Source organism: Herpailurus yagouaroundi, unplaced genomic scaffold (genome assembly GCF_014898765.1).
Source record: "Herpailurus yagouaroundi ecotype Mexico unplaced genomic scaffold, PumYag 100, whole genome shotgun sequence".
In the NCBI taxonomy this organism is placed as follows: Eukaryota; Metazoa; Chordata; class Mammalia; order Carnivora; family Felidae; genus Herpailurus; species Herpailurus yagouaroundi.
This window is the reverse complement of record NW_024412391.1, coordinates 69281541-69294822: the sequence shown is the minus strand read 5'-3', so window position 1 is coordinate 69294822 and position 13282 is coordinate 69281541. Positions and strand designations below refer to the sequence as shown.

The window sequence follows — 13282 nt, the reverse complement described above, 5'->3', positions numbered from 1 at the left end:
ATGATCTTGCAGTTCACGGGTTCGAGCCCCACGTTGGACTCTGTGCTGACAGCTCAAGCCTAGATCCTCCTTTGGATCCTGTGTCTCCCTAGCTCTCTGCCCCTCCCCCGCTCACACTGTCTTTCCCTCTCTCTCAAAAATAAATAAAACATTAAAAAAAATGCTTTTTAAATTAAATAAGTAAATAAATAAATACATCTAGACAAAAATATAATGGTCCAAAATCTTTGGGATATACCAAAAGCAGTTCTAAGGTAAGTTGATAACAACAAAGGCCTACCTACAGAAGAAAATTATCAAAGAAATCTAACTTTATACCTAAAGGAATTAGTAAGAACGAAGCCCAAGATGAGTAGGAGGAAGGAAATACTTGAGCATAAATAAATGAAATAAAGACCAGAAAAAGAAAAAAAAATTGATGAGACCAAGAGCTGGTTCTTTAAAAATATAAACAAAATTGATAAAACTCATTTAAAAAAAAAGACACATAATAAGAAATGAAAGAAGAATAGTAACAACTGACACCAGAGAAATACAAAAAAATTCTAAGGGAATACTATAAAAAATTATATGTTTGGAATTTAGACAACCTACAAGAAATGGATAAATTCCTAGAAATATACAATCTTCCAAAACTGAATAAAGAAATAGAAAATCTGAACAGACCAATTACTAGTAACAAAATGGAATCAGTAATCAAACAACTCCCAACAAACAAAAGTCCATTTAGAGAAAAGTTCACACCTATTGTCCTCAAACTATTCCAAAAAAACAGAGAGGAAAGAAAGTTTCCAAATACATTCTATGAGACCAACAATACCCTGATTCTACAGGCCTCTATCTCTGATGAACACAGATGCAAAGGCCCTCAACATAATGTTAGCAAACCACACTGAACAATAAGTTAAAAGGATCATTCACAATGATCAAGTGGGATTTAAGTATGAGTTAATATTCACAAATCAATCACTGTGATATACCACGTCAACAAAACAAATGATAAAAATCACAAGATCATTTCAACAGATGCAGAAAAGTATGTGACAAAATCCAACACTCATACATAATAAAAACTCTCAAAAAAGTGGGTTTAGAGGTAACATACCTGAACATAATAAAGGCTATATATGAAATATCCACAGCAAACATTATTAATAGAGAGCTTTTCCTTATAAATATAGAGCTTTTCATCTAGCATCAGGAACAAGAAAAGGATGCTCACTCTTGCCACTTTTATTCAACACAGTACTGGAGTCCTAGCTGCAGGAATCAGACAAGAAATAAAAGGCATCCAAATTGATAAAGAAGAAGTCACTACTTGCAGATGACAGGATACTGTATTTAGAAAACTCTAAAGACTCACCAAAAAGCTATTAGAATAAATTAATTCAATGGGTACTGAGGAGGGCACCTGTTGGGATGAGCACTGGGTGTTGTATGGAAACCAATTTGACAATAAATTTCAAGTTAAAAAATAAATAAAATGGTTTAAAAAAAGAATAAATGAATTCAGTAAAGCTGCAGGATACAAGTTAACATGCAGAAATCAGTAGCATTTCTATACACTAACAACAAATTAGCAAAAACAGAAATTAAGTAAATAATTCCATTTGCAATTATGCCAGAAAGGATAAAATATCTAGGAATAAACTCAACCAAGGAGGTGAAAGACCTGTACTCTGAAAACTATATAACACTGATGAAAGAAATTGTAGGCAACACAACCAAATGGAAAGATATCCCATGCTAATGGATTGGAAGAATATTGTTAAAATGTCTATACTACCTAAAGCAATCTATTGATTGAATGCAATCCCTATTAAAATGGCAAGAGCACTTTTTTTTTTTTTTTTTTTTTTTTTTTTGCAGAACTAGAATAGATAATAACAAAATCTGTGTGGAACCATAAAGATCTGGAATACCCAAAGCAATCCTGTGATGGAAGAACAAAGCTGGAGGTATCACATATCACAATCTCAGATTTTAAGATATACTAAAAAGCTGTAATAATCCAAACAGTATGGTAGTGGCACAAAAACAGACACAGATCTGTTGATGGAACAGAACAGAGAGCCCAGAAATAAACCCACACTTAATCAAGTGGTCAATTAAAGTATGACAAAGGAGGCAAGGACAAGATAAACAATGGGGAAAAGACAGTCTCTTCAATAAATGGTGCTGAGAAAACTGGACAGTTACATGCAAAAGAATGAAACTGGACCACTTTCTTACAGCATACACAAAAATAAACTCAAAATGGATTAAAGACTCATACGGGAGACCTGAAACCATAAAACTCCTAGAAGGAAATGTAGGCAGTAATTTCCTTGACATCAACCATAGCAACATTTTTGTAGAGGTCTCCTCAGGGAAGGGAAATAAAAGCAAAAATAAACTATTAGGACTATACTAAAATAAAAAGCTTTTACATGGCAAAGGAAACCCATCTTTAAAAGGCAATATATTAAATGGGAAAAGATATATGCAAATGATTACCCAATAAAGGGTTAATATCCAAAATATAAAATGAACTTACACAACACCAAAAACATAATTGATAGGATTTAAAAAATGGGCAGAAACCCAGATAGACATTTTTCTAAAGAAGACATACAGATGGCCCCAGACGTATGAAAAGAGGCTCAACATCACTCACCATCAGGGAAATGCAAATCAAACCACCGAGAGATATACCTTACCCATGAGAATGGCTGAATCAAAAAGATAAGAAACAACAAGTACTGGCAAGGATGTAGGGAAAAAGGAACCCCTGTGCACTGTTGGTGGGAATGTAAATTGGTGTAGCTACTGTGGAAAACAGTATGGAGGATCCTCAAAACTTTAAAAAAAGAAGTACCATAGGATGCAGTAATTCCACTTATTGGGTATTTCTCTAAGTAAACAAAAACACTAATTCAAAAAGATATATGCACCCCTATGTTTATTGCACTCTTACTTACAATAGCCAAGATATGGAAGCAACCCAAGTATCCACCAACAGATGAACTTATAAGAAGACATGGTGAATATATACATATACGTAAATATACATAAAGAACCATTACTGAGCCATTTGTAACAAGACAGATGGACCTAGAGGGTATTATGCTAATTGAAATACATCAGAGAGACAAATACGATTTCACCTATGTGTGAAACATTAAAAAAAAAAAAAAAAACCCAAATAAACAAAAAGCATAAACAGACTCATAAGTACAGTGCAGTGATGGCTGCCAGAGGCAGTGGGTGGGGAATAGGCAAATGGGTGAAGGGGAGTGGGAGATACTCTTTCAGTTATGGATTGAATATGGTACTGGGATACAGAATATAGAGAAACAGGAAATAACCGCTAATGGTATTGTGATAGGATTCTATGATATTATATGGTAGCTACCTATACTTCTGGTGAACATAGCATAACATATAGATACAAGATACTACTTCACAGCAGTAAGAAGGGCATAATTTCAAAAAATGAAAAATAAAAAAAACATTAAGTGCTGATGAATGATGAGTATGTGGACAAATGGGAAACCTTTTACATACACTGGAGGGAATGTAAAATCATGCAGCCACTGTAGAAAAGTTTGACAGTTTCTCAAAATGTTAAACACAGAATTTTCATATGACCAAGCAATTCCACCACTAGATATATACCTGGAAGAACTAAAACCATAGCCTAACAAAACCTTGTACACAAATATTCAGAGCATTATTATTCATAACAGCCAAAAGTGGAAACAATTTGAATGCTCAACTGAGAAATAAATAAACAAATGTGGTGTATCCTTACAAGGGAATTTTATCCAATCAAAAAAAAAAAAAAAAAAAAAAAAGAATGAAGTACTAATACATGCTATATCATGGGTAAACCTTGAGAAAACGTTATACTAAATGAGAGAAGCCAGACACAAAAAGACATATTTTATGATTCTACTTATATGAAACTTTCATAATTGGCAAATATGTAGACAGCAGATTCATGGTTGCTAGAGGTTGAGGAGAGGGGGATTAGGGGAATGACTGCCGAATGGCTATCAACTTTCTTTTTAAAGTTTTAAAAATGTCCTGGAATTGGATGGCGTTGATGATTGCATAAGAATATAAATACACTCAAAGTCACTAAATTATACATTTTAAAATGGTGAATTTTATGTTGTATAAATTTCACCTCAATTTTTTTAAAAACTAGGTGAGGTATTTCTTCACTCTCACAGACTAGGATGCAACTGAGGCTTCTATACATTGCTGGAGGGCAGAGTTAAAAACTTCAGTAATTTCCCATGGTGTTAAACATTCAGTAAACATATGATCCAGCAATTCCAAGAAAAATAAAAACATATGTCCACAAAAGGACCTGTATACAAATGTTCATACCAGCATTATTCATAACAGTCAGAGGTGAGAAGAAACCGTCCAAATATAAATCACCAGGTATACTATATTCACACCATGGGATACTACTCAGTGATAAAAAGGAATAAACTATTGTTACATATAGCAACATGGATAAATCATAAAAGGTTTATTTTATGCAAAATAATTCAGAGTTACAACATATAAATTATATGACTTCACTTATATTAGGTTGAAATACAGGAAAAACTATGCTAATAGAAGCCAGAGAACTGGTTACCTCTGATGGGATGAGAAAACGGAATGAAGAATGAAATAACCTTCTAAAACAGAAATGTTCTATATCTTGATTTTAGAATAAATTACATGGATATACGTATTTATTAGAATTCATCCTGTATGCTTAAAATGTGTGCATTTTATTGTATATGGATTATCAGGAATACAGAAGTCTCCCCTCATCTGCCAGGGGATACATTTCAAGACCCCCAGTGGATGCCTGAAACCTCATATAGTAACAAAGTCAATGTATACTGTTTTTTCCTATACATACACACCTATCATAGTTTAATTTATAAATTAGGCATATTGAGAAATTAATAATAACTAAAAACAGAATTATAACAATATACTGTAATAAGAGTTATGTGTATATGGTCCCTTGCTCTTTCAAAAGATCTTATTATACTGTACTCATCCTTCTTGTGATTATGTGAGATGATAAAATGTCTGTATGATCTGATGAAGTGAGGTGAACGAAGTAGTGTTAGGCTACCACTGACCTTCTGACAATAGATCAGAGGAAGATTATCTGCTTCTGGACCATGCAGATAAGGGACTACTACATTATAGAAATTTAAAAAATTTACATAAGGAGAATTCTATGGGGTCTTATATAAACCTTTCTCACTGATCATAGCACACTGTAGGTGCTCAATCAATACATAAGGAAAGAAATGAGATAAATATGTAGACTATTTTATAGTCATGGCCAAATAGTATGTATGTATCCTGTATGACCCTTAAGGAATTTACAATCTAGTTCAGAACATGATGTATCACTTATGAACCAGCTCATTATCCTCCTATAGATGCCATAGCAGCCTCTGAATTATACTGTCTCAAGGGAATCCACTTTCAAATTCTGAATCTTCCTGTCTTGCTAATTCTCCATTTTTTACCCTTCACTGAGGTTGTGTTCAAGGACTTGATCCACTGAATTTTCCCTGGTTTTCCAGCCCACCCTCACTTGAGACATGGACCACACCTATCAGTGCCACACCTATCTTTTCATATGCTTAGCCTATGAAACTAAAAACATAATCTTCAAAAACCCCTAAATTCTCCAATCCACCAGGATATTGAGATTATAAAATGTGAAAATTGAATTTAAAAGATAGCAAGAGAATACATTTCAAAAGATAATACACCAACAGTTAACAAATGAATCAAATACGAATATTGCTGAAGGCCTCAAATTAGCAGGAGATAAAGGCTCAATCTAAGCTAGGCTTGGTATGAACAGGGAAGAGGAACAGGTGGAGTCTTAAGCAAAAGAAAGAAAATAGGAAAGTGATTACTATTATAGAATGGACAAATTCATTCATTTGCCTAGGCTCTAGAATTAAAAAAAAAAATTAAATCTGGATATGTGAGAGGTAGTCTGAAAAAGATTAGGCCTCATTTCATAATCACAAAAATTGTAGGGTAGATTGAGCAGATACAGTCTTCATTTACAAATGAGGAAACTGCCTAAGGTAATAAAACTTCTTAGGAATAGAGTCAATACTGAGTGGAATTCATTTCTCCTGATTCACAGCCAAATGTTCATTTAATTAGACCATGATTCTGCTCAATGTTCTACAACTTGGCTTAATAAAACTCTAAACTTAAAAAAAAATTTTTTTTTAATGTTTATTTTTGAGAGAGAGAGAGAGAGACAGAGAGAGAGCGCGCGCGCGCGCGCGCGCGAGCGCGCGCAAGCACAAGCGGGGGAGGGGCAGAGAGAGAGGCAGACACTGAATCCGAAGCAGGCTCCAGGCTCTGAGCTGTCAACACAGAGCCCAACCTTAGGCTTGAACTCAGGAGCAGTGAGATCATGACCTGAGCTAAGGTCAGCTGCTTAACTGAGCCACCCAGGCGCCCCTGCTTAATAAAACTCTTTAAACAAACTTCTCACACAAATAACCTTGCCCCCTTCCCCATTCAGTTCTTCTTGAATGTATACCCTTCACCTGAAGCATACCCTAAGATATACTGTAGCATAAAGTTTATCATCTTATCAACAGCCTGATTACTGACATGATAGGTAAGGGGGTTTCTATGCATACAGGGCATAGACACATGACCAAATCTTTTCTGTAGCTACTGAAAGATTTGAGCTCCAAAAAAAATTTTTAATTAACCTTGAGTTACAGATTAGAAACTTATTAACACCCGTAAAACAAGACTTTCTGCTTATTCATAGCTTGTCATTATCACCTATAATGAAGTAAAGGGTGTGTCTAAAACCATATGGTACAACTGTTACTGTTTCCTCATTATTATAAATAAGAAAGGTAACTCAGTTTTCACTAGAACATAAAATGAGCTTCATTTTTTTATTTTCTTCATAGAAATATGTTTAAATATTTCCCATATCCCCTAAACTTTCCAAAGACCCTATTTTCCCTTCCTATCACTTTAATTCCCTACACTAATTTTTTCAAGAGTACACTGAACCTGTCTCCACATCAAGGCCATTGTTTTTATCTAGTACTTAACCTTAGTCATCTACTGACAGGCCTATTTTTCAAGTCTTGGCCTTCTTGAAATCTTGAAGATGGAGGAGCTGGTGTAGAGTTCACCAGAACGATAGCCCTTACTAAGCTGTCTGTGGTACTAGTTAAGCTTTGAAAAATGTTTCATTTCATCCTCATAATATTTCAGAAGTATTAATCACAGCCTTTTCAAAGATTAAAATTAAGGTTCAAAACTACCAAAAGCCAGACAGTGAAGACTGCATGAGCCCAATGTTTGTATTCTGTGACTTCTGGGAAGTTTCGTTCCCAATTCTCTTCCCACCTCTACGACCTTTTCTCCATCTTTCTCACTATTTCATCATGGTCTGCTCATCACTCCTTCTCTTATTTCACATGCCCTCCTGGGTAATGTCATTTCCTCAAATGACTTTCCTTAAAGTCATTCCTTAAATGACTTTAACTGCATTCTATATTCGTGTTTCTCAACCCCAAAGTTTTTAATAAACATAAAAATCTTGTGCTCTTTCTGTAGTTTTACATTTTGGAAACAGGTTGTTTCCCTCAAACAGAAATTCTCATGTTGAATGCTTTGTTCAAACTATACCTCCATCTGCCTCCCAAGATCTGATAACCTCTTCCACATCACCCTCTGGCTGAGGGTGTCTAGGCCTCTCAAACCAATCTTTTCCCTCTCTTCACTACCTTCCCCCACCCCCCACCTCTCCTACCTTACAAACAAGTATTACCGATTGGTAACATAGTTTCATGATTCTCTCCCCAGGTCCTTCAACCTAAAGCCATCCACAACTGAACTCTCATTTCCCTTAGCAAACCTGAACCACCTCTTTGTATTCTCCATTTTGGTTAAGGGTTATTACAATCCTATGCTTTAAGGTACCTATCGGTGAAACGGTGATATTGGCACTAACCTCCCCGACCTCCACTAGTTCGAAAATCAACCATTATACAATGAGTGACTATTACGGCCAGATGTTAATGAATGCAAAATGGTACACGATTTAATCCTTTTCCTCCTTCACAAGTTTACAAGCAGTAACAAACCCAAAATAATTTTTTTGTGAAGCGTTTTCCCACTTACAAAATTATTTCACTTTACAACTTATTTTAATGTAATCCTTTCTGTAATCCCATTATTATCCCCATGTTACAAGTAAAATAACTGGCACTCAAAGGGATTAGGTAATTTAACCAAAAGTTACACGCTGCTAAGTGGCCGGTCCAGACCCCAAACCCTAAAGCTTGAGATTTCAAATTCCATTTTCTATTATTGTTGAAATAAACTCCACAAAACGAAAACAGAGACCAAATGAGCAGCACACAGTCAAGTACCAAATGGCACAGGGCGACGTGAACTCGCTCTAGGCTGCGAGTCGCCAGGCCCGACCTTCGCTCCGACGCTCCCCTCCCCCCACAGGCTGCTCCCTCCCTGGAAGTCCCTCTGCGGCCTGGCCTGTCTCCGGCCGGCTGGGTCGGCGATGACCGCAGGAAAACCTCGCTCCGCGACTCGGGGCGCGCCGGGCAGAGGCTGCCGCTGCCAACCAGCCCGGCCTGGCGGGAGGCTGAGTCCTAGTTCGGCCGCAGCCACCACGCCTCCAGCCTCCGGGACAGCCGACCCGTGGGCAAGGAGCGTACCTGGTGAAGGAGGAAGCTGGAGGGCTAGCGGCCCCGGCAATCTTAGTAGGCGGGAATGACCCTAGTAGAGGGTTGGGCTGGCCACCTGGGCTAACTGCATTCACTACGTTTGGTAAACAAGAAGCCACAAGGACTCCACGGTAGCGGTGGGACGCAAAGCCACCGGCGGAGAGCGGTAACCACTGGCCTGGAAGGCACAGCTATGAGGGAGGGGCGAGGGGCGGAGACGCGGCCCGTGGGGGCGGGGCGCGCAGCGCCAGGAGGCAGGCACGTGGGGGCGCGGCGCGCGGCGTGAGAGAGGGCGGGGCGCGCGTCTGGGCGCCGCGGCCGCGTGACGCGTTTTCAAATCTTCAACCGCCGCAGCCCACTCGTTTGTGCTTTACCTCTTCCTCCTCCGCGCCTTGGAGCCGAACCCGGCCCCGGAAACCCGGACGGTAGACGCGGCATCTCTGCTGCGTGGGTGTGGTAGTCTGCGGAAGGGAAGAGGCGACCCGCGGATAAATCGGCCTCGACGCGCTGTGTTTTCGTGGCCGCCCGGCGCGACACTCTCCCAAACCCAGTATGTAGGTGCCGGGCGGCTGCCATGAACTCCGTAGCCATGAGGATCCACAGCAAAGGACATTTCCAGGGTATGAAGCCCCTCCCCCGCCCCCGCAGTCCCTTTAATCCTTCCCTCTCCTCGTGGTTCCACCTTTGATTCTCTGGAGTTCTCCCCCCGGGGGGTCTCTGCTCCTTTTCTTTTATGGCTCGTGCGTCCTCCTCTGTGGCCTGAAGGAAGGCTCTGTCCAGGGCTTTGCCTCAGAAAGGGAACGGATCCCATCCAGGCCCCTCGCACTGCTCATGCTGTAGCCGCAGCCCAGATTCCCGGTTGTGCCGTTGATTGTACAACCAGGAAACAATGTGCGGACCCCGGACCTCGCCGAGCCTCGGACAGATGCAGAGACTCAGCTCAGGCCCTTTGAGGCTGCCGCCGAGCCCTCTATTTGAAAGCAGAGGTGTTCGTGGCTTTTAAGTTCCTGATTAAATTGGGTGGCTGTGGGTGGGTCTTTGGTCTTTTTGAATTTATTTATTTTTCACTCATAAAGTTGAGGGATAGTATTTGTATTTCAAATACACCTTTGCTGTTTCAGCATTATAGACAAACAGATTTTCATTTTCGATGACTTTGTATGGTAGGTGCATTGCATCCTCCCAAGGTTTTCTTTTTAATGTGCCTAGTATATGTAGTAGTACGTGTATAGGAATCTCCATCTTACGAACGGATTGTATTCTGAAAGTTAATTTTTAAGGCAATTGTTTCGATCTCAGATGCTTTCAGGGGAAATAATGAAGTGAATGGTGATTTGGGTCTTAAAATGTACCATTGAGTTCTTAATATATAGACAAACTCTATAGGAAACTAAACTTTGGCATCTTGAGAATTAGGTCATCGTGGGTAACAGGTTTCTTGTATTGGAAAGTGTTAAACATTTTAAGCCCCAATTTTGAGTGTTCAACACAATGGCAGATGCTCCATAAATATGTGTGAGTAAATAGCTCATGGAGTTTACATCCTAAGGAGGAAAATCTTTCAAAAGGGTTTTATGTAGTTTCCACCGAAGTACATAAAAATATGAACAAATGCATAAATATTTCCTGCAGATTCAACTATCTGTGAAAATAAGTATGGTATTTTGGTTTTATATTAGGTGGTACTACAAAGAAATATGTTGAAATGCTATTGAGTGGAGGTGCCTAGCTCAGGCGGTTAAAGCCTCTGACTTTGGCTCAGGTCACCATCTCACGGTTCATGGGTTTGAGCCCAGGTTCCGGCTCTGTGCTGACATCTCAGAGCCTGGAGCCTGCTTCTCATTCTGTCCCCCTCTCTCTGCCCCTCCCCTGCTTGTGCGCGCGCGCTCTCTCTCTCTCTCTCAAAGATGAATAAACATTAAAAATGATTTTTAAAAAGTGCTATTGAGTGTTTAATTGGCGGGATTATAAAGATTTTTTTCTCTGTGGTATAATGTTCTATAAGAAATAATTTTAAAATAGTAGAAATGTTCTTGTCTGTATAAAACATCTAATTCTACGTTTTTTAAACAACAGGTGGAATCCAAGTCAAAAATGAAAAAAACAGATCATCTTTAAAATCTATGAAAACTGATAACAAACCAGAAAAATCCAAATACAAGCCACTAGGGGGAAAAATATTTTACATTGACTTACCTTCTGTCACCGTATCTGAAAAACTGCAAAAGGACATTCAGGATCTGGGAGGGGTAAGTCAAAACTATACATTTTGACAAAGGAATAATTTGTGACTAGTACTTTCTACTGTGAAATCGTTGAAGATACTCATTTTGGGAAACATAATCATGTAATCACCAAGCTTAAAATTTTTATGAGCTGTTTATCATCAATGAAAAATTATTTGTTTTAACCTATTGTAGCATAATAGAACTTTTAGGTTTCTGTGATTAATGTAAAGTTCACGAAGTTTGAGAACTGTGACTCCCTTGGCCTGGTGGAACCTCTGCTTGCGTTATCATTATTATGTTGGTATGTCCTCCAGAGAGCAGCAGCTCCTTGATTGTGATTTTTAGGGAGCTACATAAATCTGTCTGGACTAGCATAACAGTAAGAATGTCATTTACAGAACAAGGAAAAAAAACCTCTACAAACCACAACGAGTTAAAATTAACTCTCAGTGGTAACAGTCTTAACAGAATGAATGTCATTAAGAGAACAATTTTGGGTTAACAATTTTGAAAGCCCTCTTTCCTACCTTACGCTTTGACTAAATGATTAAACAATTAGAAAGTTTGAGGAAAATTCTAAGATTTTCTTAGGAATAAGGTTAACACTGGGCAAATTTTAGCAAGTGAGGTTAAGAAGTCATTAATTTCTTTCTTAATTCGTCCTATTTAAAAAAAGGTTTGTGCTGCACTTTGAGTTTGTTGAGGTTAATACCTTTGAATAAGCGAAAGAATCCTGGCATTTCTAGAACAGAAATTTGCAGAGGAACATGTAACAAGTTTCTTGGAATTGTTTGTTGGTGTGATATTTACTTATTTATCTTTGAAAAGCTGTTCTACTTTGTTACTCATGTTATTAAAACATTGTCATATTTGTCATAGCAGTAACGTGTCATAATGACCCTATGACTGCATTCCTAAAGATCATGTCTTATAGGCCTGCCACCTTGGAATAAAGACTCCTTCGTTTTAGATAGTAAGTACTTAAGCATCCAGGGAAGTGAAATCACTGGCCCAGTACAGGATCAGCCTAATTCCCAGACTGACATGCTAGTACACTATTCTGTTCCTTTAGGAATTAATGGCTACAAAGTAGCTTTCTGGTTTAGTTTCACAGCTTTCTCAAATATGAATAACCCATTAACTTACATGATATAAATCAGTGATTTTAGACTTGTATTTTTAGCAGTAGAACTCTTCAAGCAAAATCATTCAGAAGTCCACAGTGTATAAAGCCAGTAAAAAGAAAACTGTTCTATATAAAACCGCACTTACGGTTAGTGCAGGGATGCTTGCTCTGCCCCCTTTCTCTCTCATTCCTACAGCAGTTCCTGAGGCACTTGCAAGAAACAAGTTTTGGATTAACTTAGGCATTTGATAATAGTTGGGTTTTATACAATTCAAATTTTATCCTAAAATGGTTTGAAGTAGACCAATGAAGTGAAGATTATATTAAGAGCATAAATTTCCAGATTTTTTTCCCTCAAGCTGTGGATTTTCAACTAAATTTATTAACTTTTTTTTAATGTTTGTTTATTTTTGAGAGAAAGAGACAGAGTATGAGCGGGAGAGGGGCAGAGAGAGAGAGAGAGAGGGGGGAAGACACAGAATCCAAAGTAGAATCTAGGTTCTAAGATGTCAACGCATAGCCCAACGAGGGCTCAAACCCACAAACTGCGAGACCATGACCTGAGCCACAGTTGGACTCTTATCCAACTGAGCCACCCAGGCGCCCCTGATTTATTAGCTTTTAAAAAAAATTTTTTATCAAGTTATGATATCTCCCCCACACTATCTTTCCAATAATTTAGTGATGTCCTGATTTCTGTTCTTAGCACTTTACCATCTCTATAATTAAAAAAAAACTTTGGTAATCGTCATCTTTTACATGAACTATAAAAGAATCTTGACCTCTAGACAGTAAGAGTTTTAGGGCTCAACGTTAAGGAATATTTAGTTGAATAGATATTCCTTGAAAGGCTGATGCTTTTTAACGCATTTTTTAGGATTACTTAGACCCTTTTCATTTTGTAATTGATCTTCAGATTATTACCAGTGTTTTTTTTTCTGTACTTGTCCACTTTATGAATTTGTTTTGTCTACTCTTAATGAAAACATACCCCATTTATCTAGAGAGTACACTTCTGAGACATTCAACCACTGAAAACACAGCAGTGAAGTCTGACCTATTGGGGAAATATCTTCTGGTAGTGGCAAGGAATATAGCTGTTATAAAACCATCTAAAAAGGACATGGAACCAACCACATTTAGGCCCGTATTTAAACATTTTGTGCCAA

General features: G+C 38.1%; 2 protein-coding genes across 6 annotated transcripts in view; one reads left to right on the top strand and one right to left on the bottom strand.

Annotated features, from left to right (window-relative positions):
• The window catches only part of SLC25A40 (solute carrier family 25 member 40), a 76794-nt gene extending 67828 nt beyond the window's left edge, over positions 1–8966 (bottom strand). For all 4 annotated transcript variants that reach the window (XR_005789428.1, XR_005789430.1, XR_005789429.1 and 1 more), the window contains exon 1: positions 8751–8966. The gene's annotated coding sequence lies outside the window, so the exon portion shown is untranslated. The remainder of the gene's footprint in view (positions 1–8750) is intronic.
• Positions 8967–9085: 119 nt separating this feature from the next.
• DBF4 (DBF4-CDC7 kinase regulatory subunit) overlaps positions 9086–13282 on the top strand; it is a 30502-nt gene continuing 26305 nt past the window's right edge. The window contains exons 1-2 of one of the 2 annotated variants that reach the window (XM_040472755.1): positions 9086–9379; positions 10836–11008. In XM_040472755.1, the coding sequence (XP_040328689.1) occupies positions 9334–9379; positions 10836–11008 (219 nt within the window). In that variant the 5' untranslated portion in view covers positions 9086–9333. The remainder of the gene's footprint in view (positions 9380–10835; positions 11009–13282) is intronic. The other variant, XM_040472754.1, reaches the window with a different exon arrangement.